This window comes from Scyliorhinus torazame, chromosome 4 (genome assembly GCF_047496885.1).
Source record: "Scyliorhinus torazame isolate Kashiwa2021f chromosome 4, sScyTor2.1, whole genome shotgun sequence".
In the NCBI taxonomy this organism is placed as follows: domain Eukaryota; kingdom Metazoa; phylum Chordata; class Chondrichthyes; order Carcharhiniformes; family Scyliorhinidae; genus Scyliorhinus; species Scyliorhinus torazame.
The window spans coordinates 318,378,357-318,403,202 of record NC_092710.1 but is presented as its reverse complement, the minus strand read 5'-3'; the positions used below and the strand labels follow the sequence as shown (position 1 = coordinate 318,403,202).

Here is a 24,846-nt window from a genome sequence, read left to right as displayed (position 1 = left end):
CCAAAAAGCACAGCAACGAACAAAAATGAGCAACAACAGAATCGGTTTAAAACGGAGTTTTAAAATACATCGTGTACTTTAAGTGAAGCATGCGTTTTGTTGGTTCTACCAGTGGTGTTGCTGCAAAGGACGCAGCAAAGGGACAACAGCAGCATCCTAACCCAGTGGGGATTGTGTACCACTTCACCTGGATTCGTGTCCCTCAAATCAACCTGCCATTAAATTGCAGCTTTAATCTAAACCCCTGTTCCTGCAGGCTGCAGACACGTCTGTCTAACGTTGGCGGTCACTGGCGCGCCTTCTGCATCCCTCAAATGCCTTCAATTTTCCTACTTTGTTTTCCACGGTGCGGCTCGCGGCTCACACACAAAACAACACGTGCTCATGTTCAAGTGAGGAAAAACATTGGATTCTGGTCACCTGGAAAACAACAACAAATAAATAATATGCAATCCCCTCAAGCTAAAGACATGCCTGGTCTGAACTCGGTGTCATTATAAAGGGCGGGGAAGCACAAATTCAGCCTTACGCACTTTTTACCTCAGCGATTTCCTGGCAAGTCGGCACTTGCTTCAACCTTTAGCGTTTTAAGTGGCTTAAATGGAGCAATTTTACATGCATGCGTTTGTTGGGTCACAGCTTGCATAACATCTTTTTAAAAACTACATAACTCGTGTTGGAAAAATAATAAGACATTAAACTAACACGTCAACTTGCATCACTTAACGCCCCTCTGGCTTTTGAAGATAGCATTACATAGAAAACGTTTTTGAAAAAAAATATTTCAGAGGATGTGGGCATCACTACCTCAGCCAGCTTTTATTGCCCATCCCTAGTTGGAAGGTGGTGGTGAGCTGCCTTCTTGAACAGTTGCAGTCCATGTGGTGTAGGTACACCCACAGTGCTGATAGGGAGGGAGTTCCAGGATTTTGGCCCAGCCACAATGAAGTAACAGCGATATATTTCCAAGTTCCGGGATGGGAGAGGAACTTGCATATGGCGGTGTTCCCATGCATCTGTTGCCCTTGCCATTCTAGGTGCTAGAGGCATGATGAGTTGCACTTTGTCGATGGTGCACACTGCTGCCACTTTGCACAGTAATGCAGGAAGTGAATATTCAAGGTGGTGAAAGGGCTGCTTTGGTTCTTGCTTCTTGAGTATTGTTCGAACTGCACTCATCCACGCAAGGGGAAATTATTCCATTACTCTCCAGACTTGGGCCTTGTTGATGATGGACAGGTTTTGGGGAGTGAGGAGGTGAGTTACTCACTGCAGGATTCCTAGCCCCTGACCTGCTCTTGTAGCCACAGTTTGTCTATGGCTAGTCCAGTTCAGTTTCTGGTCAATGGTAACCCCCAGGATGTTGACAGTGGTGGAATGTCAAGGGGTGGTGGTTAGACCTTCTCTTGTCGGAGATGTTCATTGCCTGGGACTTGTGTGGTATGAATGTTACTTGCACTTACTAGCACAAGTCTCAATGTTGGCCAGGTCTTGCTGCATATGGGCACAGACTGCTTCAGTATCAGGTGTTGTGACCAGTACAGAATATTATTAAATCATCAGTGAACATCTCCACTTCTGACTTTACAACGGAAGAGAGGTCATTGATGAAACAATTGAAGGTGGTTAGGCTTCGTACAGTAATTCTGAGGAACTCCTGCAGTGATGTCCCAGGACTGAGATGATTGACCTCCTACAACCACAATCATTGTCCTTTGTGTCAGGTCTGACTCCAACCAGTGGAGAGTTCCCCCCGATTCCAATTGACTCCCATTTTGCTTGGGCTCCTTGACGCCATACTCAGTCACATGCTGCCAGGTGAAGCCAAGGGCCGTCACTCTTGAATTTCATTCTTTTGTCTATGTTTGAACCAAGGCTGAAATGAGGTCAGGAGCTGAGTGAACCTGGCGGAACCCAAACTGAACATCAGCGAGCAGGTTATTGCTGAGTAAGTGCTGCTTGATTGTAACGTTGATGACAATTTTCATCACTTTGATGGCGATCGAACGTTGACTGATGGGGGCTGTAATTGAGCGGGTTGTATTTGTCTTGCTTTATGTGGCCAGAACATTCCTGGGAAATGTTCTAAATTGTCAGGTAAATGCCAGAGTTGTAGCTGTATTGGAAACAGCTTGGCTGGAGGTGCGGCAAGTTCTGGAGCACAGGTCATGCGGCTAGGAGCGCCCAAGTCTTCAGTGTTATTGCAGGAGTGTCATCCGGTCCCATAGCCTTTGTGGTATTCAGCACAGAAAAAAGACAGTGAGTTCAGCTGATCTATCCAGCCACGGCTGTTGGATGAGCCCGATTTAGACAAGCAAGGGTTGTACTCCCCTGGAATTTAAATGGTCATTGGGTAATTTGTTCAAGGTTTTTAAAGTACTGGGAAACAGGTAGGATGGATCCGGAGAGCAGCTAACTAGGGAGTCTGGTTGGGGGCAGTCAAAAACATTGAAGACAAGCCCTTTTAGGAGTGGAATTAGGATACACATAAAGGGTGGCAGAAAATTGGATAATGCTAAATCAATTGTTAGCTTTAATGCCAAGATGGATTAACTCTTTGTTAGCCAAAGGTATAGGTGGCAAAGGTACATTATGGAGTTAGGTCTGATCTCACTGAATGTGGGAACGGGGTTCGGGGGGTTAAATAGCCTGCTCCTGATCCTATTTTGCTTTCATCAAACCTTCAATCCTTCTCTCTTCCTCTCAAATGTGAAGGCATTAGGCAGCTATCGGGTCTATTCTGCTGGCTTTATCCATTAGCAACTGACAATGTTAAAGAGCACACTGCACTCTTGGAAAGGCGGAGAGTGAACCTGACAACACACCCTTAAAAAAAAAACCAACAACTGCCCATCATCCCTTGACCAACCTTGCATATAACAGTCACTATGCTTCCATGCCCTGTAGTTCATTGTGTGAAGGGCTATGAGGCATTTCAGGCACATGATGATAAATCGATAGATACATCAGCTGGGATACAGCCTTGGAAACTATTCAGCTGATGCGCGGAGTTGCATTTTTGTTTATAAGAGTGGAAAATATCGCCTCGCTGTGTTACATAACCTTTAGCGCAAAGAAATCTAAAAAAAATAAGTGTTTATTTTTAGGCATCGCGTAAATGCTGGGTTTCCAATACGAGAGTCTTTGCCATTTTCCACATGGAAACAGGCAGCATGAACCCCCCGCCCCCCCCCCAGTAATGTGGTACGTGCGACATGTCACTGAACTGACCAGTCAAAGCCGGTCATATTACACTTGTGGGGCGAAGCGATCCTCTTTGCGGGGGACTTCGGACCGGGTTGGCGGGGAACGGGATTTCTTACTGGACTCGTGTCGACACTCATCATTCATCAACCCCGATTAAATTTGGTTAGAGTCCTGGGGAAATTGCACTCACTTCACTTTTCATTTACAACCCTCCCCTCCCGCACAATACATTAAATAAAACGCATTTATTGTCCAGCTGATCACTCCAACTTTTGTTTTAAAACAAAAGATCATGTTAAGCATCTAAAACGGCAAGACGCCCTTTTAGCTAAACATCGCGCCTCAATAATGAAAAGCTGTCGTCTTTTTAAAGAAAAAAAATGTTAAACCCACAAAATGATATTTTTTTTGTAAATTCCGGGAGGATTTCTGCCGTAACGATAGATTTTTAAATATTGTGGGGGGGGGGGAGGAATCTTGATTACTTAATTTATTTGAAAGATGCTTTGGTGTCACGCTTCGTGTCTCAATCTGGGCGATATTTACCCTCCCTCGCTCGTTCCACCGGCCTCCGACTTCACGTCCCTGGTGGCCGCCATCGTTTAGCCCTCCTGTCACCCCTCCCCCCCCCCCCCCCCCGCCCCTCAAGTCCTGTTGTCCACCCTGGATGGTTTGAGCTGTCGGGGACGCAGGAGGGGAGGGGGAAGGTTCTGGCACTAGGGAAGCCGGTTGGCAGCCTCCTGCGCTTTTGCGACGAAATAAAAACTTGGTTCCCGGGGTGGGGGGTGGGGGGAGCAAGGCGGCGCTAAGACGCCAAGTTTCCCCCTTCAGCTGGAACATTGCGCCCCTTTTTTTGCCGCTCTCCTCGGCGGCGGTGGTGGTGGGTGTGTGAGGCGGGGAGGGGGGCTCTCTCTCTCTCTGCAGAGCAGTTCGGCGAGGCAGCTGCAGTGGGGAGGGTGAGTAGGTGGATCTCTCGCCAACACTGAAAGGGAATCCCTCCGTACGGACGTCACGTTAACCAAGGAAACCCACACCTCGCATCATTTGACGCAAATACCCATTTTTAGGCAACGAGATACGTCAATGGACGGTGCAATCTTAGTCATAGAGAGAGAGAGAGGTTGCTCTGCACCCCCCCCCCCCCCCTCCCCCCCCTTGCAAATAAGTTCCTCTTGAAGAGAAAATAAAATATGCTGGGAGAGCGAAAAGAGAGGTGGAAAGAAAGCGGGGTGCGTTGGATTTGAGGGGAGGGGAGCTGCTTGCTGACTGACAGAGCTGTTGCTGTGTGAGCTGGGCTGGGCGCCGAGCTCCCCGCCTCTCCGTCCCCGCCCCGCCTGGCTGGGAGTGGGGCGGATTTGGGGCGGGCCCGGCGCTGAGGTGACTGACGCTTTGCGGGGAGTGCTGGAAATAAAAAGGAGCAGACTTTTTAATACCTCGGCAACTGAGTCATCGCCGAGCTTGGAGGGGAGGGGGAGAAAGAAGAAGAAGTAGCCAGCGAGCGGGTGAGAGAGCAACTCGGGCAGGGAAGCCAGCAGAGGGGCGGGCGCATGGCGGAAGAAAAATAATTAGTCACTTGCGACTAACAACAACACACAAAAAAAGCCAGCAACCAGACATCGGGGGAAAAAAAGTGTGGAAACGCCAGAGATCGTGCGACTTTTTATAATTTTCAAAAAAGATACTCATTAAAGTTTCATCCTCGATTGAGCAGGGGGGGGGGGAGAGAAAGTTTGGAAGAGGGGAGGACGATTCCAGGAAGTTTGTGTGGATTTTTGCAGCTCTGCATGAGGAGGAACCAGCCCAGAATGAGAGGGGAGGACAACTTGTGTTAACCTTCTGCGTGGCAACAACTGCGAGGGAACGTCTTCATCATCAACGCGGACTTGCCGATCGTTGTGTTGCTCGGGGGCTGCTGGAGTTGTATTGGCGCCGACATTTCAATCCTCTATCCATCTAGGAGCGAGCTCTGCCCGGGAGAGAGGGATTGAGTGAGAGCAGCCTCGCCCCCCCCCCCCCCCCCCCCTCCCAAAAAAACCCAACTTCATTCGGCGGGGGAACATGTACCAAGATTATCCCGTGAACTACGACACATCGTCCCGCAGCAGCGCGTCGCCCGTTTACCAGGAGAGCGTGTTTGGCAGCGCCGGGAGCAGCGGCATCCTCGGCGGCTCCGTCAGTGCTTCCCAGGTAAGGGGGAGAGGGGGGGAGAGATTCCTCACACCTAACCCCCCACCACCCTGTCAAACACTCTCTCCCTACCAACATCGATTTACCTAAAGATATACAACTCTGGATTTTTCCAAAATAGTTTAGCACTTTTCTGTGACATTTTAATGGGTCGCTTTATTTATTGTGTGTCAAGCATGGGAATTTCGGTTCCAGATGGTGATTTGGCCTGTGTGTGTGATAGAGGGGAGGTTAGAGTCCTTTCCTCTCCCTGTCCCACAGTCAGTCTGTGGCTAGTGCTGTTTCCTGGTCTCAGTCGGCGGTTGTCTGTCAAAGAGTGTTGGCACCGTGCTTGCCCAGTGTGTGAAGCGAGAGAGGCTTGTTAAAACATTGGCACAAGTGTGAATCGGCCGGCTGTGTGTGCCAACGGGGCGGGCGGCGTCAGATGGTCTCCTTATTCCCCCGCCGCTGTGTGTGTGTGTGGGGGGGGTGTCTGTCCTCAGCTCAATAAATAAAACGACAGCCTTTCCTTTTACTGTATTTGATCAAAGTGTTTGCTCGGATGGATTTTTTAATTTAAAGAAAAGTATAGTCTCCCCATTCCCTCTATACATTTCGTGTAGCCTTGTCCACTTCACACATGCAGCAATGTCGCTTTTCTCCCCAATCATCTATCGGACGGAGAGGAATTCAAAGGCAATCTTTTCACCCAGCGTCTCTTTGAGAAGTCTTTTTTTTTGGGGGGGGGGGGGGGGGAGCAGCGTTCAATTAAATAAACGGATCAAAAAGTTGGCCGAAAAATGTAACTTTTAAAAAAAAACTTTTAAAAAATATATATATATTTATCCCCCAATTATTGAAATCTCTCTCTCCCCCCTCTCCCTGCCCCAGTTATTAAAAATTATTTCAATGCCTCCTTTTAAAAGCATGCCCATCTCTCCGGATCAATGGGAAGTTCGGGGCGCTGTCACTTTAACTGGGGAGCTGGGCTGATGTAACTTTCCTCCCTCTCTGTTTATTTAACGCGTTGTTCCTGTCTGTAAAAGGGCGATGAAGAAATAAGGCGAGCTGGAGGGGAAGCTTGCGCAAGGCTGAAGAGTTGGCCGGGATTACAAAATCGGTTTCGTAACCCCTTCTGTGTGTGTGTGGTGTTTTTTTTTTAAACAAACAAGTCTCCGGAATTTTTCTGTCCCTGTTCCGTGGCGGAAGTTAGTCCTGGTGCCAACATGGTAACGTGTAAAAGTGATGGGGCGTTTCGTTTTGTTTAGCTTTACCCCTCTCTCTCCCCCCCCCCCCCCCCCCCCCATGTTCATGGACAAATAACACTTCTCGAAATAATCATTTCCAAACGCTTTCCGGGTAGGTCTTGGCGACATTCCTCTCCACTGGAATTCTTGTCAGCGCTTGGACTGACTGCTCCTCGGCAGCCCCACCCCACTGTTACCAGTGGTGGGCCGAGCGAACTTGCACCCTGCTCCCGGGGACAGTGTGTGTTTAATATATTGACTTACTGTAAATAACACTGGCTACAAGCAGCGTCCCGGCCCCACCTCAACCCCCCCCCCCCCCCCACTCCCTTTTTCTTAAAACACAGTGGGCGTTTTGTTGGATCCTTGGCTTGTGGTTTGAAACCATACCGGATTAGAATGTTTCTAGTTTTTATTACACTTTTTTTACATGTGGAAAATTACATGTACCCTCGGTGATACTTCATCTGCTAACTGTGTGCTTTATCCCTCCATCTCTCTGGACGCTATGGGTACTGCCAGAGGTCCCTTTGCAACGGGCAGCTATTTCCAACTTTATATTTTTCCAACGTGTGTGTTATTTTTAACTGTCCTACTTCCTATAGTCGTTGATTGTGAAGATCCAAGCTGGGAGATAATCAATGTGATTCTGTGTAAAAGACAGCCCCCTCCAATCCCCTCACCAACACAGTTTCTCTCCCTCTCTCATAGACACTCAGTGGCTGTTAGGCTCATCAGCTGCTCTCCCTCTCTTTGCAATTTGGCTAATCCCATTTCCTCTCCCCCCCCCCCTCATCTGTTCCCCAAATTCTATCCCTTTCAGAGGCTGAACCGATCCCCCTCTGGAACTCCCCGATTGAATCTGCCTCTACCACACACTCAAGCAGAGCATTCCAGAACCTGACCATTCGCTGCCTTTTTTTAAATTAAAAAAAAATGTCCTCATGTTGCCTTTAGCTCTTCTGTCAACCGCCTTAATTCAGTGTCTTAAAACCCACAGGAGTGAAAAAGAAACAGTAGCATTTCCATCGTGCCTTTCAGAACCGCGGGTATCTCAAAGCCTTCCACAGCTAATTAAGGATTTGTTCTGAGAAGGGTGGTCACTGCTGTGATGTAAGAAAGGCAGAACCAATCAGTGATCAGCCTAGACTCCCCAAACCAGTAACGTGACAATGACCATGACAGTCGTTCTCCTTACGATGTTGGTTGAGGGATGATTATTGCCCAGAACACCAGGGTGAAAGAGTGCTGTGTGGGATCTTCCATTTCCTGTGGGAGGGAAGATTGGTTTTATGTCACATTCGGAAGTTAGGATTGGCTTTGCCCCAAATCCTGGGTGGGTGGAATGGGATTACGGCTTAAATTCTCATGAATGCCAGGGAATGGTAAATGCTAATAACCTCTAAAGCAGAAAGTGTGTGTCTGGAGGGGTTGGGGGGGGGGGGGGGGGGAGAGGAGTGTGGTGGTATGTGGTTGGAGGATAGATTTGGTTTTACCATCAGATTTGTGCCCAGATTCCAGTTGATAATTTTCAGATCGACTCTCTCAACAAACCACAACATCTCTTCCAAAACTGGGAAGCTGGAACCCGAACTGCAAGTAACGCCTTCCTGACACACTAACACATAACCTGGATAAATTGAAGGCAAAGTAATATTATAGCTTGCTTTATATCCTTCGTTAGAACCTTTGCCCCATAAAGGACTGATTCATTTAACATAGATTTTATCGCAAGTTTTTTAATGGTCTTTTTGTACACTGTGCCTTTGGGATTGTACCATAAGGACACCAATAAGGAGTCCAACCTGAAGTCAGTTGCTCCTGGGCAGATAAACAGATGTAAACAATGTTCTCATCCTGGGATGGCTCTGACACCCTCTTTAGGTTACATAAAGGGAGGCACAGCACTTAAGACATATGGTCAAATTACTGTATACTATATTACTATCACGCACAATCACTACCAGAAGGATGTGGAAGCTTTGGAAGGGGTGCAGAGGAGGTTTACCAGGATGTTGCCTGGTCTGAAGGGTGTTAGCTATGTGGAGAGGCTGAATAGATTCAGACTGTCTTCATTAGCATGACAGGGGTTGGGGGGTGACCTGATAGGTGTCCACAAGGTTATGAAGGGCATGGGTAGAGTGGATGGGCAGGCACTCTTTCCCAGGGTGGAGAGGTCAGTCACCAGGAGGTCCATGGTCCATGGGGCAAAGTTTAGAGGAGATGTGCGAGGCAGGTTTGTTACACAGAGGGTGGTGAGTGCCTGGAACGTGTTGCCAGGGGAGGTTGTGGATGCAGATACATTAATGGCGTTCAAAAGGCATCTCGATCAATCTGGATAGGATGGGTATAGAGGGATATAGCACTAGGAAGTGCTGAGGGTTTTGGTCAAGGGTGGTATCATGACCGGTACAGGCTTGGCGGGCCGAAGGGTCTGTTCTTGTGCTGTATTGTTCTTTGTTCTTTGATCATGGCTTTATGTGCATCGTGCACATGTTTGTTTACATAGGTTATGTATATTTAATAGAGGTTTTGCAAGAACAAGATTCCTTTACACTAACGTATTGTTGGCCTTTTAAAGAATGCGTTTCAGGTCATTTTTTACGGAATAGATCAATTATAATTTTAAAAACCCCACAAGTTTTCTAATTTCATTGGCCCATCAAGCTGCGAAATATGTTCCTCATCCCTGATATTCTGATATTTATCGTTCAGTGAGATGACAACCGAACATTCCACAGAGGGGCAAGAAATCGCTATTGACGTTGGTTACAATATCGACAGTGCCCTGGCGGGTGTCTGTTATGTGTCGTTTGCACAAATGAGCTCCGTTCTGAATCTGAAAGAAAACCTCAAGAAAGGACACCTTCCACATTTCATATTCTGGTCACTTTCATCGTAACCAACATTTGGTTTGATCAATGGTTGTTTTGATCTTGGTTCGAAAGGAACTGCCCGATTCACAGTTTAGAATTTAAATTAAAGCTGCCTTCCATTTAGTAAGAATGGTATTTCTTCCAGGTCACACATTATGCTGACCTGGGCATATCTCATTATTCTTTCATTATTGCTACTGCAAATGGCTAATCAATGTGATTGTGGGAGGGAGCATATTCCATAGAATCAATACAGCGCAGAAGGAGGCCACTCGACTCATCAAGTCTGCACTGACCCTCCAAAAGAGCATCCTGCCTAGGCCCACTCCCCTGCCCTATCCCAATAACCTGCGCGTTGGTCATAGCCGATCCACCTAACCTGCACAGTTTTGGACTGTGGGAGGAAACCGGAGCACCCGGAGGAAACCCACGCAGACACTGGGAGAAAGTGTAAACTGCACACAGATAGTCACCCGAGGCCAGAATCGAACCCGGGCTCCTGGCGCTGTGAGGCAGCAGTGCAGCGGTGAGCAAGTCTCTCTCTTCCCTTCACACAATCCTATTTAATATCGTCTCCATTGGATATCAATGGGAATGCCAATTTCTACATTTTACAATAAGAGGTCTTACATAGAACATACAGTGCAGAAGGAGGCCATTCGACCCATCGAGTCTGCACTGACCCACTTAAGCCCTCACTTCCACCCTATCCCCATAACCCAATAACCCCTCCTACACCAGGTTAAAGTCCAACAGGTTTGTTTCGAATCACTAGCTATCGGAGCACTGCTCCTTCCTCAGGTGAATGACGAGGTGGGTTCCAGAAACATATATATAGACAAAGTCAAAGATGCAAGACGATACTTTGAATGCGAGTCTTTGCAGGTAATTAAGTCTACAGGTCCAGAGAGAGGGGTAACCCCAGGTTAAAGAGGTGTGAATTGTCTCAAGCCAGGACAGTTGGTAGGATGGCGCAGGCCCAGGCCCGATGGTGTTGGGGTGAATGCAATGCGACCTTTTACAACTATCAGGCTAACTCTTAGAAGCATGTTGGTTGTAAATTGCAAAGTGGTTACTCAACTCCTGTTTCTCTGGAGCCAATATGGTCACAAGTGTTTTTTTTAATTTGCTCTGCTTCCTGATTCCCTCCACAACAATGAAAATGAAAGGATCTTACAAGGAGAGTGGAGGTTATATTTGTGGGCTAGTAATCCTAAACTTGGACATGTGAATTCAGATTCCACCCTGGCAGCTTGACATTTTGGAATTTGAAGAATGTCCCAAGTTAAAAAAGCTGTTGTGAGTTGATTTTAAAAAAATGGTCAGAAGCTGTTGGATTGCCAAAAAATGAATGCCATTTATGGGAAGAAAGTTGCTGTCCTTGCTCAGTCTGGCGTACATGGGACTTTAGTTACACTCAACATCTAGCTGACTCTTGACTGCCCACTACCATGACCATTTGTATCTGAGAGAGTTAAAAGCTGCGAGACTACCATTGTTCAACGTTTGCACTCTGGTTCGGACATGAAGAATAGAGACATTAGGCTATCTATCTATGCCATAGACATCCACAAGCCCGGGAAAGTCAGCCCTATTTGCACTTCTTTCACGTTCACTGACTGACTTGTTCTATTTGAATGCTGTGGGTTTGGATATTTGGAAAGGACTTAGTGGTGGATAAAACCAAACTCTGGACAGCAGGATATGCCAATGTCGGCAGCTGTTTTATTCATTCTGTGGATGTGGGCTCACTGTCAAGGTCAGCATGTATTGCCCAACCCTGAACTAAGTGACTGCTAAGTCATTGCAGAGCATATCTTAAGAGTATGAAGGGCAGCATCTGGTGCAGTCGTTAGTATTGGGACTGTGGCGCTGAGGACACGGGTTCGAATCCCGGCCCTGGGTCACTGTCCTTGTGGAGTTTGCACATTCTCCCCATGTCTGCGTGGGTTTCACCCCCACAACCCAAAGATGTGCAGGTTAGGTGGATTGGCCACGTTAGATTGTCCTATAATTGGAGAAAGAATAATTGGGTACTCTAAATTTATTTTAAAAAAAGAGTATGATGAAGTGGGACTGGGTAAGGACAGCAGATTCTCTTGGTTAAAGAAAATTAATGGAAGCATGGCTTAGTGGTAACGTTAGTGGACTAGTAACCCAGAGGCCCAGGTGGATGATTCAGGGACACAGGTTTAAATCCCACCACAGCAGCTGGTGGAAATTCAATCCAATTAATAAACTCTGGAATTGAAAAGTGAGTCGCAGTAGCGGTGGCCACGCCAACTATCATCGATTGTTGTAAAAACCTAACTGGTTCACCAATGTCCCTTAGGGGAAGGCAATCTGTCGTCCATGCCTGGTCTGGCCTACATGTGACTCCAGATCCACAGCAATGTGGTTGACTCTTAATCACCTTCTGAAATGGCCTAGCAAACCACTCAGTTCCAGGCTTTTAGGGTTGGACTCTGTGGAATGTTGCCTAAAATGATGGTTTCCTCGAACTGATAACTCAGAACAAGAAATGTTTTGCTTCCATCTGTGCCAGCAGCAGTCTCCCATGACTTTTGGAAGATGTTTATGAATGACTGTATCACTGAGGGGCTGCAGCAATTTGACTCACTGGCCTTATTTTGTTGTTTTTATTTTTAAACCTCCTCAGAAATATCGATCAGACATGCCAGGATCCAGTAGTGCCTTTGTCCCTACAATCACCGCCATTACCACCAGCCAGGACCTACAATGGATGGTTCAGCCCACGGTCATCACCTCAATGTCCAGCCCTTACTCCAGGTCGCACCCTTACAGCCTCCCGGGGGCCAGCATCTCATCGCCCTCCTCCACCACTTTACACCGACCGGGGGTCATTAAAACCATCGGAGCAACAGAGAGGCGAGGAAAAAGAGACGATCAGGTGAGATTGAAGCCCGGTGTCTGCAGAGATGAATGTATCAACCCTCAGCCCATTCACGCCGCCAGCTGAGGGGTTGTTCAATTTCCTGCTCTCCATACTTCTTGTCATCATTTTTATCCAATTTGCTTTCTTCACTTTGATCTCAGTAATCAGGATTTTTATATGAATCACCTCCATAGGAAGTGTAGGATGGGAACGATCAAGTTCCATCTGGTTCACCTTCTACCACCCTAGTAGTTACATAATACAAGGTTAATGGTGACTAATCAGGCATTTGGGCTGTAATCAAACAGTCTACAACAGACCCAGACATAAGATGACAAATACCATCGTAACAGAGAGCTTTGGGAACCATAGGTCCAAAGTTCCCTTTTAAAATGCTGGTTTAGCTTAGTGGGCTAGACAGCTGGTTGGTTCCATTGTCACCCAGTTTGCACCTTGGAATTGAGAAGTTCCTCTGCGAAGTTCACTTCAGTGCTAAAGTAGGATGATCATTTTTGGTCTAGCATTGTAATCGAGACCAGGGTGGGGGGGGCGATGGGTGGGGGTCAGCATAATCCATAGAGCCGACAGCATGCGAGCCTTTTTGAAGGCTGAGGAACCACAGAATTTGCAGCACAAAAGATGTCCTTTGGCAGCTCTTTAACTCGAAGTATTTACTTTAATCCACTTCTCCAGCTCTTTCCTGACACATTATTCTTGACTTCTCCAATTCCCTTTGAAGTTATAGTCTAGACTCTGCCTCAGTAGTCACTTATTCCATGTTCTAATAATCCTCTATCTGGAAACAAAAATATTTTCCTTGCTCTTACTTCCTTATGATATTTCTCCATTTTTCAAAAAATCTGTTCATGGGATGTGGGCGTTGCTGGCTATGCTTTACTTATTGCCCTTTCCTATTGCTCTGGAGCAGGCAATTAGCCTTTCTAGCAACACCCACGCCCCATGAATTAATAAAGAAATCTGCACCTGTCTCTGCTTGTTAGTAGCAAATCAAAAATCTTTTATATTTTGAGATCTTTCATCGTTCGATGCCTCCTTTATTGCCTCTGCTCCAGTCAAGAAAGCACAGATATTCCTCCCCCATCCCCTCTCCCCCATCTATATTTTAAAATCCAATATTAAAAAAGAAAATAGGGTTAGATATATATATAGGTCTTGAATAGAGGATATATGGACCATAACACACATGGGCCTACATCTAAACCGAATCTAAACCGAATCACAGATTGTTTCATACAGTCAGGATTATGCGTTTCTTCCCACATCGGATGTTCTGTTGGACCACGGCACAGGCCTGGTTTCTGTAATCGGATCATGTCACCTGCACTAAGTTTCGTTGGGAAGATGTAATTAAGTCTGTTGTAAGAGAACAGCCCATGTGTGCATATTATAAAGAAATACAGGAAAATATCATACCATGTGAATTTTACAGTTTAATGTATTTTTGATGGGTCGTTAGTAAGTTGCCCTTGCCGTTTAAGTACCTCGGGACGTTTTACTACGTTAAAGGTGCTTTGTTAGTGAATGCGCAATATATATATAAATGTATATATACATGTACAGCAGTGAACAGCAGCTACCTCGGAACATCAGTGACTAACGTCCTGTGAACATTAAGGGCAATTGCACAATGTATGTCTCGTATTGTAAATGCATCTTACATGTTATAGTGAATAACAATTCCTGCAGATGTTATAGAGGATTACACACTGTGGACATTACAACAGAAAAGCACCATATGAACCCAATACAGGAAAATGGCACACACTGTGCCTAAATTGTGGCAGAATAGTGCAGATTAATTGAGAAGTCGGAATTTAGTTGATTGGGTTAATGGCGTGTAGGAAGGTGGAGACAAGTAGTTCAATAGTTTTGATTTCTGGAGCAGAATAAATTGTAATTAGGCGCCTGGGGATTAACAGGAGATAAAGGTATCTGTGACTGAGGCTGGGCGTGTATGTAATAAATGCAGGTACACTCCCAAAACCTGCTTGAAGCACAATCCCGTGGGTAACCTGCTGCAGTGATGTGTGTGCAATTGCCTGCCACTTAAGACTCACCTGGCACGAGATGGTGCTCATGTTATCCCCAGTGACTATCTGAGTAATGAAGGAGGTTTTTTTACTGCAGTTTCAAGGAATCACGTGGAAAGAAAGAACTTCCATTTGTATAGCATCTTTCACATCCCCAGGATGTGCTGCAATGTTCTTCAATTCAAACAAGCGATTAATTGGCTGGGTAGTTATTGTTCTGTCAACAAGAGAGATGCACAGCAGGGAACTTCTGATCAATGGATGCATGGTTTTGGGGGACTTATAAACAATATAAAATAAATAAACCACATAATCTTCACCACCCTGAGTGAGAAATCCTTTAATGGTCCGACCTTGTAGAACTTTCTGGAATGTTATGGGAGTTCTTTTAGCAGGTATTCTAGGATTGCAAGCTCTTTTTAAATTTGTTAGCTAGCACATGCTGGATGGGTGAAGGAGGACCATTTTCTCTTGTCTAGTTACCTCTTATGAAAATATTACACGTCTGCACCCCTCTTCCCACTCCCATTACAGAATCCACTGCTACTTAAACCATCCTAACATTCTTGTCTCCATTATCCTACTTGGAAGTTTGTTGTTTTGATTATTCCTTTTGTAAATAAGTGGTATCTGGCATGACCCTAAAGCCCCCTCTACATTTGATTGAACCTGTACCTCTTAACTTGCATCACAGTGAGACACAAATATAATTTTACCCTAACCATCCAGTGCCTGATTTTACTCCTACACCCAGCTTGACTAATGTTAAAGGAAAGTGAGTAGTCAACATGATCCTGCCCATTTCTCCCTTAGTGAGTCAGGATTAAATTATGCCCATGTTGTCAGGAAGGGTGACCCTATATTGAACCTCATTCAATATAGTCCACTTGTGAGAGGGTCTCTGAAGGGCAATTGCAGTTTACTCCTTACCAACTTCCTCCTGTGTTCAGCTCCCTAACATTCACCATGGTTCATCCACACAGAAACTCTTATATTCTGTGGATAATTAGTCATCTCACTCTAAACTCACACAAAGTACACTCGCGCTGCTTGAATGGCTCTAATCCATCTACATTGTGATGAGGAGAGAGCAGTCTGAGTAAATGTCCTTGCCTCTGTCCGATTTTAAGGCTACCTTGTCTTTATGTAGTCCCTTCTGCACACTCTGGACGTTCTAAAGCTCTTTACAGCCAAGTCAGCACTAAGACGCCTAGTCACCATGTGAGAAATGCATTAACTAATTTGCACAGAGCAAGGGGACAAAAGACCACGTCCACTTTTAATTTTAGATGATGATTGAGGGATATATATTAACCAAGACACCAAGGATGCCATTACTCTTGTTTGAAATAGTGCCATGGGAGCATTTACATCCACATGAGAGGACCGGCATGGCCTCTTACCTGGATCACCTGGAATGGACTGAGATGAGGAAACATTTCTTCACTGAGAGAGTTGTGAATCTTTGGAATTCTCTATCCCAGAGGGGTATGAATGCTCCATCGTTGAAGATATTTCAGGCTGAGCTAGACAGACGTTTGGTCTCTCAGGGGATTAAGTAATATGGGGAGTGGCGAGGAAAATGAAGTTGAATTGCAAGTGCAACCATGATGGTGTTGAATGTTGAATGGCAGAGCAGGCTTGACTGCCCATATGATTTACTCTTATTTATTGTGTTCTTGAGCCTTGAACGCACGGTTTTGAGTCAAGAGCTCGGGGCTTAGGGACAGCACGGTGGCGCAGTGGGTTAGCCCTGTTGCCTCACGGCGCCGAGATCCCAGGTTCGATCCCGGCTCTGGGTCACTGTCCGTGTGGTGTTTTCCAAATTCTCCCCGTGTTCGCATGGGTTTCGCCCCCACAACCCAAAGATGTGCAAGGTAGGTGGATTGAACATGCTAAATTGCCCCTTAATTGGAAAATAAAATTAACTGGGTACTCTAAAATTAAAAAAAAAAAGAGCTTCGGGCGCTACCAACTGAGCAATGGCTATCCTTTATGTAACAAAAATCCAAACTACTTTCTTCGTTCAACAATAGGTTGTGGTGCCATCCAAACTCAACTCACTCCCCGCTTAAACACCTGCCTCCCAAAACTAGACATACCATTTACACTCATTGCAGTGGTGCAGCCTCACTAGAGAACCACACAATCAGACCGCTTGCTCCTGTCTGAATCTGATGAAGTTGGGGTTTGGTGGCTTTTGCCTGCTTTTAAATGGATTCTGAAATCTGTGGATCACCCAGTGGCGATTTCCACAGGTTTAGGAGGCCGGGATTTAGGGAAGTCAATGTCATTGGTTCAGTTTTTGTTTGCCTGTGGGTTTTCTCCCCCCTTCTTTTCTTTTAAATTGTATTTTTTTTTATTCCCCCCTCACCTCCTCCCTGCCCCATTTAGATTTTCCACTGTCGCCTGCCACAGCCGCTGCACTTTCTCCAACCAACAGGGCAGCATGGCCTGGGCCGTGACCTGCTCAACGGCCACCGTCAGTGCTGCTCCGGGAGTGACCAAGAGCGGACATGTTTCTGCAGGGTAGGTCTGCTCCTGCCACTTTCTCCTGCTCATCAGATGGGACTGCTCCGTCTTATGGGCTGGGTGAACAAGTGTCTCTCTTCAACAGTACCCCGGCTCCTCCACCTGATTTCTTGTTTTGTGAACTCAGTGTTGAGAGATTTCTGTGGATTCTAATATTTCCCATTAGGAGTCTATAATCTGCGTGGTTTTTGGCTTCTGTATTCATTTTATTTTCTCCCGCCATTTTTAAAACAATTATTTTGGTCCCTGCGAGCCGTTTCCGGATTGGGTGGTGACCTGGCAATTAACACATGCCCTGGGCTCTGCCAACACGTCTTTGTTGTGTTGGTGGCTCGAACTGATTTGTGTTCTCCCAGATTATATTTCCAGTAACTTTAGTCTCCTTTTACCTTCTGGTTTTACTTGCTACCCTCTGGTTTCCCTCTCTGTGTGCACACGCACTCTCTTGCGTGCTCTCTCCCCATTGTGCACGATCACTGTCTGACTTGCACCCTTCCCCGTGCTCACGCTGCCTGTCTCTCTCTTTGTCTGTGGGTCTGTTTGTACATTTTCCTGAGTAACTCCCTTGGGCATTCTTCTCTGTCTGCCTCTCTGCTTCCTATTTTTCTTTTTGTTCTCTATCCCTGCAAAATTCTCCATTCTTCAGCCAGCGCTCTTTCAGCCAGCGCTCTTTCAGCCAGCGCTCTTTCAGCCAGCGCTCTTTCAGATAGTGCCTTCCAAATCGCAATAACTCCTCTTGCTCTTTTGCCAACTACCTTAAATCTGAATTCTCTGGTTGCTGACCCTCCTGCCGCAGGAAACCGCTTTCTCTTATTTACCCCATTTAAACATTCACGTTTGACCTGCCGCTTACAGTTCACGTTCAGGCAGACACCTATTCCTACACATTAGACTCATACCTGGCACAAAGGAAGATGGTTGTGGTGGATGGAGGTCAGTCAGCTCAGTCCCAGGACATCACTGCAGGAGTTCCTCAGGGTAGTGTCCGCTGCCTAACCATCTTCATCTGCTTCATCAATGACCGTAAATCATTAGGCCAGAAGTGGGGATGTTCGCTGATGCACCATTCGTGACTCCTTAGATACTGAAGCAGTCCATGACCAAATGCAGCAAAACATGAACAATATCCAGGCTTGGGCTGACAAGTGGCAAATAACATTCGTGCAGCACAAGTACCAGGCAATGACCATCTCCTACAAGAGAGAATCAAACCAATGCCCCTTGACATTCAATGGCATTACCATCGCCTGGATCCCCCACTATCAACATCCTGGGGGTTACCATTGACCAGAAGCTGAACTGGACGAGCCTTATAAATACTGTGTCTACAAGAGCAGACTAGGAATCCTGCAGCGAGTACCTCACCTCCTGACTCCCCTAAACCTGTCCACCATGTTATGGGTCAGGGTTTAGAGAATCCCAAAGTGTATTATGGAGTTCACCTGACCTACAACTTTTAATAGATTGTGGTATGGGGAGCACACGGCTCACCCAACAGGTATGGTACAGCAGAAATGGACGAGTATTTTTAAAACCAAAACAATGTTTATTCTATGAACTCAAGTTGACCTTTCTAAAACAAACAGTGAACATCTCAGCAACCTGTAAATCAAATACACCCCCCAAAGAATACAACACTAAGTAATCTGTACGCTGTTCTTTTACCATCCAAAAGACTTAACAAACCTCCAAACAGGAGCACATCAGGGTTTACATTCAAGACTGAAAACATTTATGCTTCTTCTGAATTCACCAAATGATCCATAGATATTTTTGGATGGCAGAGATCAACAGCAGTGCAGCTCACAGACACCCCCAAGCTTTTCTCAAACTGAAACTAAGAAGCAGAAATGGAGCTCAGCTCCACTCACACTCTGACATCACTCCAGTAACATGAGCAGCTCCATTTCTTAAAGGTACATTTCTTAAACACTCATTTCTTAAAGGGTACTCTCACATGACACCTCCCCCCAAGAAAAAGAAAATAAACCCATCAACCTCAAGATGGATTCATTTTTCACCATTGCACTATCCTTTAAGAAATGCCCACAGTAAATATACTTGTTCATTAAAAAAAACCCACACACAAACAGGTACAATAATAAAGTCCATTTTTTCGTTCTTCTTCCTCCAACTGCAATCCTTCATGATTGACAGTCTCGTTGAACAGGAAGGTCTCTGCATGATCCGTCCAATTCTCTACGCCTTAGCATTTCTCTTTAAAGTTCAATCTGATCATAGAGTCCCTTGTAATTCTCCAGCACATGCGCATTGGTTATCACAGCTTTCAGGCAATCAAATGCCTATCGAAAGTCCGCTGTCCATTGAAATTTTTGACATTTCTTCCGCAAATCCATCAGTGGAGCAATCACGTGACAAAAGCTTTGCGCACATGTTCGATCAAATCCACTCATGCCAAGAAATCGCATTATTTCCCTTTGTCTCGAGGGTATCGAAAACTCCTCAAGGAAAGTGATTCGGGCTTTTCCAAATTCACTTTTGGCTAGGTTTATCACCAAACCCGCCCCCAGAAGTCGATCGAATAACTCCATCAGATGTTTCAAATGTTCTTTCCATGTTGGCTGAAAATTACCAGATCGTCGATGGCATAATTTTACCCAACGGTTGTGTGTGGATTACCCAATTGTGAAGATTACCCAATCTTCACAATTGGGTAATCCTGAAACGACTGAGTTAGTTAACCGTTGAAATGTGGCTGGTGCGTTTTTCATGCCAAATGGCATAATTTTGAATTGGTATATACCATCTGGAGTCACAAAAGCTGAAATCTCCTTCGCCCTTTCGGATAAAGGTACTTGCCAGTAGCCTTTAAGTAATCCAATTTGGATCTAATAGCTGATTGTCCCACTTTCTCAATGCAATCCTCAAAACGTGGGATAGGATAAGATATTCTTGTAACTGCATTAACCTTTCTATAGTCCACACACAACCGTTGGGTACCGTCTGGTTTAGGCACCATCACTATGGGTGAGCTCCATTGGCTGCAACCCACTTCAATTATGCCATTTTTAAGCATACTTTCAATCTCTTTGTTAACCTGTGCCAATTTTAAAGGGTTAAGTCTATCTGGATGTTGTTTGATTGGAACAGCATTTCCCACATCTACATCATGTATAGCCATTTTAGTACTTCCCAATTTATCCCTACAAACTTGCCCACGTGATAACAATAACTCTTTCAGGTCAGTTTTTCCTCTGGAAGATAACTCAACAATTTATCCCAATTTTTAAGAACATCGTCATTTTCAAATTTAATTTGAGGTATATCAAATTCACAGTCATCTGGATTTGGTTCATCACTTTGAGTTAGAATCATTAAAACCTCATTTTTCTCTCCTTCCCTTTCAAAGTACCTTTTAAGCATATTCACATGACACACTCGGTGAGTCTTCCTTCTATCTGGTGTTTTTACCACATAATTCACCTCATTTAATTTCCTTTCAATCTGATGCGGTCCACAAAACCTTGCTTTTAAAGGTTCACCTACCACTAGTAACAATATTAAAACTTTATCCCCACTGGCAAAACTACAAACTTTGGATTTCTTGTCTGCTACCCGTTTCATCACATTTTGTGCAACTTTCAAATGCTGTCTAGCCAATTCACCTGCTCTATTTAATCGTTCCCTAAAATTTGACACGTAATCCAATAATGTAATTTCCGATTTCTCACTCACCAATTTTTCCTTAATCAATTTAAGTGGTCCTCTTACCTCATGACCAAAAATTAGTTCAAAAGGACTAAATTTGGTTGACTCATTAGGTGCATCCCTAATTGGGATAGCGATGAGGACTGTCAGAGGATACAGCAGGATTTAGATTGTTTGGAGACTTGGGCAGAGAGATGGCAGATGGAGTTTAATCCAGACAAATGTGAGGTAATGCATTTTGGAAGGTCTAATGCAGGTAGGGAATATACAGTGAATGGTAGAACCCTCAAGAGTATTGAAAGTCAAAGAGATCTAGGAGTACACAGGGGCAACACAGGTGGAGAAGGTAGTCAAGAAGGCATACAGCATGCTTGCCTTCATTGGCCGGGGCATTGAATATAAGAATTGGCAAGTCATGTTGCAGCTGTATAGAATCTTAGTTAGGCCACACTTGGAGTATAGTGTTCAATTCTGGTCGCCACACTACCAGAAGGATGTGGAGGCTTTATAGAGGGTGCAGAAGAGATTTACCAGAATGTTGCCTGGTATGGAGGGCATTAGCTATGAGGAGCGGTTGAATAAACTCGGTTTGTTCTCACTGGAACGAAGGAGGTTGAGGGGCGACCTGATAGAGGTCTACAAAATTATGAGGGGCATAGACAGAGTGGACAGTCAGAGGCTTTTCCCCGGGGTAGAGGGGTCAATTACTAGGGGGCATAGGTTTAAGGTGAGAGGGGCAAGGTTTAGAGTAGATGTACGAGGCAAGTTTTTTACGCAGAGGGTAGTGGGTGCCTGGAACTCGCTACCGGAGGAGGCGGTGGAAGCAGGGACGATAGTGACATTTAAGGGGCATCCTGACAAATACATGAATAGGATGGGAATAGAGGGATATGGACCCAGGAAGTGTAGAAGATTGTAGTTCAGTCGGGCAACATGGTCCGCACGGGCTTGGAGGGCCGAAGGGCCTGTTCCTGTGCTGTACATTTCTTTGTTCTTTGTTCTTTGCAAACAGTACAAATGGAATTCCTTTATCCCAATCCTCTGGATAATCTTGACAATAAGCCCTCAACATTGTCTTTAATGCTTTAATGTCTGATGCCACCTTTCTAACGCTCGCTGTGATTCTGGATGGTACGCAATTGATTTAAATTGTTTTATTCCTAAGCTATCCATTACTTCTTTGAATAACCTGGAGGTAAAATTTGATCCTTGATCCGATTGTATTTCTGTGGGTAGTCCATATCTAGTAAAACATTTAAGTAATTCCTCCACAATCTCTTTAGCTGTAATATTATGTACTGGAATGGCCTCTGGAAACCTAGTAGACACATCCATTATAGTCAAAAGATATTGATTCCCACTTTTTGTTTTAGGAAGCGGTCCTACGCAATCAATTAGGACTCTTGTAAAAGGTTCCTCAAATGCTGGAATGGGTATTAAGGGCACTGGTTTTATCACTGCTTGAGGTTTCCCTATCACTTGACAGGTGTGACATGATTGACAAAATCTAACTACATCTTTATGTCGTCCAGGCCAATAAAAATGTTTTTGGATTTTAGCTTGAGTTTTCCTTATTCCCAAAAGACCTCCTGTGCAACTCGCAACACCTTTCTATACCCTATCGGTAATACTACTTGATGAACTTCTGCCCACTTTTCATCTGCCTGCATATGTAAAAGGTCTCCATTTCTCATCAAGACATCACTTTTACGGTAATAACACTCTGGTATACACTCAGATTCCTCTTCTGTGTATGCGTTCTGATACATCCGTTTTATTTCTATATCTTTTTGTTGTAACTCTGCCAATTTTCCTGAACTAAAAATATCCGCCTCATCCTCCACCTGTTCTTGTTCTTTTTCAATCATCTAATCAAAAATCGTTTCTGATAATTGCACTTCCACTTCATCTTCACTCTTTGATTTCTCCTCTTGTCTTAACCTGTGACTTTGCGACCTTGTTACTACACAATCTGGAAAAATCCCAGGATATTCGTCCTTCAACACTTCAGTTGTCTGATTTTCCACTGGCTTATCAACAACAGTAGGCATCACTCCCACTTGCGATCCAGCTATATCATTACCCAAGATAAACTGTATTCCTGGACAAGATAATTTCTCTATTACTCCTACTACCACTTCACCACTCTTCACTGGACTTTCCAATCTTACCTTATATAATTGAACACTACTCCTCTCACCCTGAATTCCACATATTACCACCTTTTCTGGCAACATTCTTCCCAACCTACATAACGCTTCATCTCTTCCCATTAAAGACTGACTACCTCCCGTATCTCTTAAAATTGTGACTTCGTTACCTGCTCCTCCTGATGCACATGAGTAAACTTTACCCACACAAGTAAATTCTTTAAAAAGATCTGGCACCTTCTTATCAATCACCTCTTGAACAGGCTGTACAATCTTTTGCACCTCCTTCGCTTCCCTTGGGCTTTCCTTTACCACTTTCACAAACCCCACTGTCTTATCCTGTTTTACCACATCAGCCTTCCCAGTGCTTTTCTTCAACCACCAACACTGTGACTTTACATGGCATAGTTTATTACAGAGAAACATTTGAAACTTTTCATTTCTTTTCCACCCTCCTGGATCTCTTTTTTAATCTGAGGTACACTCTCCTTATTATTTCCCATCAGATTACCTTTACTTTTACCACTTGAGTATTTCTCATGTCCCCAGTTTCTATCCCTCACAGGCTGAAACTGATGTCGGAAACCAAGTTTTGATTTATGAACTAATTCATAATCACCTGCCATTTCTGCTGCTAACGTCGCAGTTTTAACCCTCTGCTCTTCCACATGAGTTCTCACTACATCAGGAATTGAATTTTTAAACTCCTTTAAAAGGATAACTTCTCTGAGAACTTCATACGTTTGATCTATTTTCAAAGCTCTTATTCACCTATCAAAATTACTCTGAGCCTTTCAAGCTCCATGTATGTTTGACCAAATTATTATTTTTTCACCTCCTCATACGTCTCAGATACCTCCTCCGGTAGTGATCCAAAGACTTCACTAGCTCTACCTACCAGCTTTGTTTGAATCAGTAATACCCACATGTCCTGTGGCCATTTCATTTGTTTAGCTACCTTCTCAAAAGAAATGAAAAAGGCTTCCACCTTCTCATCAAACCTTTGCAATGCTTGGACATATTTAAATAGATTCCCACCAAGCCTTCGACTTTGATTCTCTTTCTCACTATCCTCATTACTATCATCCAACTGTACGTTTCCTTTTACGTCTGCCAATTTTAACTGACTGTCATGTTTCATGGCCATTTTCTGAAGTTCAAACTCTCTCTCTTTATCTTTTTCCCTGATCCGTATCTCCCTTTCTCTTTCTTTTTGTTCTGTTAGGGCTATTCTTTCTTTTCTCCTTTCTTCTCCTTTTATTTTTCCTTGCTCTCTCTCTTTCCGCTCTCTCTCTTTCGTATTCAAGCTGCTTTAATTCTTTCTCATGTTCCATTTGTTTAATTTGCAACTGAATTTTTGCCATTTCCAATAAGTCAAACTCTATCTCAGGCAACTTTAAATGCTTAACCACCACCATAATTACCTCATCTTTTCGCATTTTGTCAGGTAATGGTAACTGCAAAGTTTTTGCCAAATCTACCAGTCTGCTTTTAGTCTCTGTCCATAAGGTACTGCGTGTGACAGTCTCCACCCCCAAAAACCTCTGAGCCTCTGAACGAGCCATTGTCCACAACACACTCCCCACTTAAACTAAAATACCACACCTGAAAAGCAACCACAATATGCTCACCCCTCACTGTCTTTTAAGTTCACTAAGCCAATCCAATAGATAGACTTTTATCCCCCTCGAGCCCCCAATTGTTATGGGCCAGGGTTTAGAGAATCCCAAAGTGTATCATGGAGTTCACCTGACCCACAACTTTTAATAGATTGTGGTATGGGGAGCACACGGCTCACTCTACAGGTATGGTACAGCAGAAATGGACGAGTATTTTTAAAAACAAAACGATGTTTATTCTATGAACTCAAGTTGACCTTTCTAAAACAAACAGTGAACATCTTAGCAACCAGTAAATCAAATACACCCCCCAAAGAATACAACACTAAGTAATCTGTATGCTGTTCTTTTACCATCCAAAAGACTTAACAAACCTCCAAACAGGAGCACATCAGGGTTTACATTCAAGACTGAAAACATTTATACTTCCTCT

The 24,846-nt window shown here is 44.7% G+C and overlaps 1 protein-coding gene across 2 annotated transcripts in view; it reads left to right on the top strand.

The window, feature by feature from the left end:
* Positions 1–4,493: 4,493 nt before the first annotated feature.
* fosl2 (FOS like 2, AP-1 transcription factor subunit) overlaps positions 4,494–24,846 on the top strand; it is a 33,014-nt gene continuing 12,661 nt past the window's right edge. The window contains exons 1-3 of one of the 2 annotated variants that reach the window (XM_072500135.1): positions 4,494–5,394; positions 12,156–12,407; positions 16,838–16,972. In XM_072500135.1, the coding sequence (XP_072356236.1) occupies positions 5,266–5,394; positions 12,156–12,407; positions 16,838–16,972 (516 nt within the window). In that variant the 5' untranslated portion in view covers positions 4,494–5,265. The remainder of the gene's footprint in view (positions 5,395–12,155; positions 12,408–16,837; positions 16,973–24,846) is intronic. The other variant, XM_072500136.1, reaches the window with a different exon arrangement.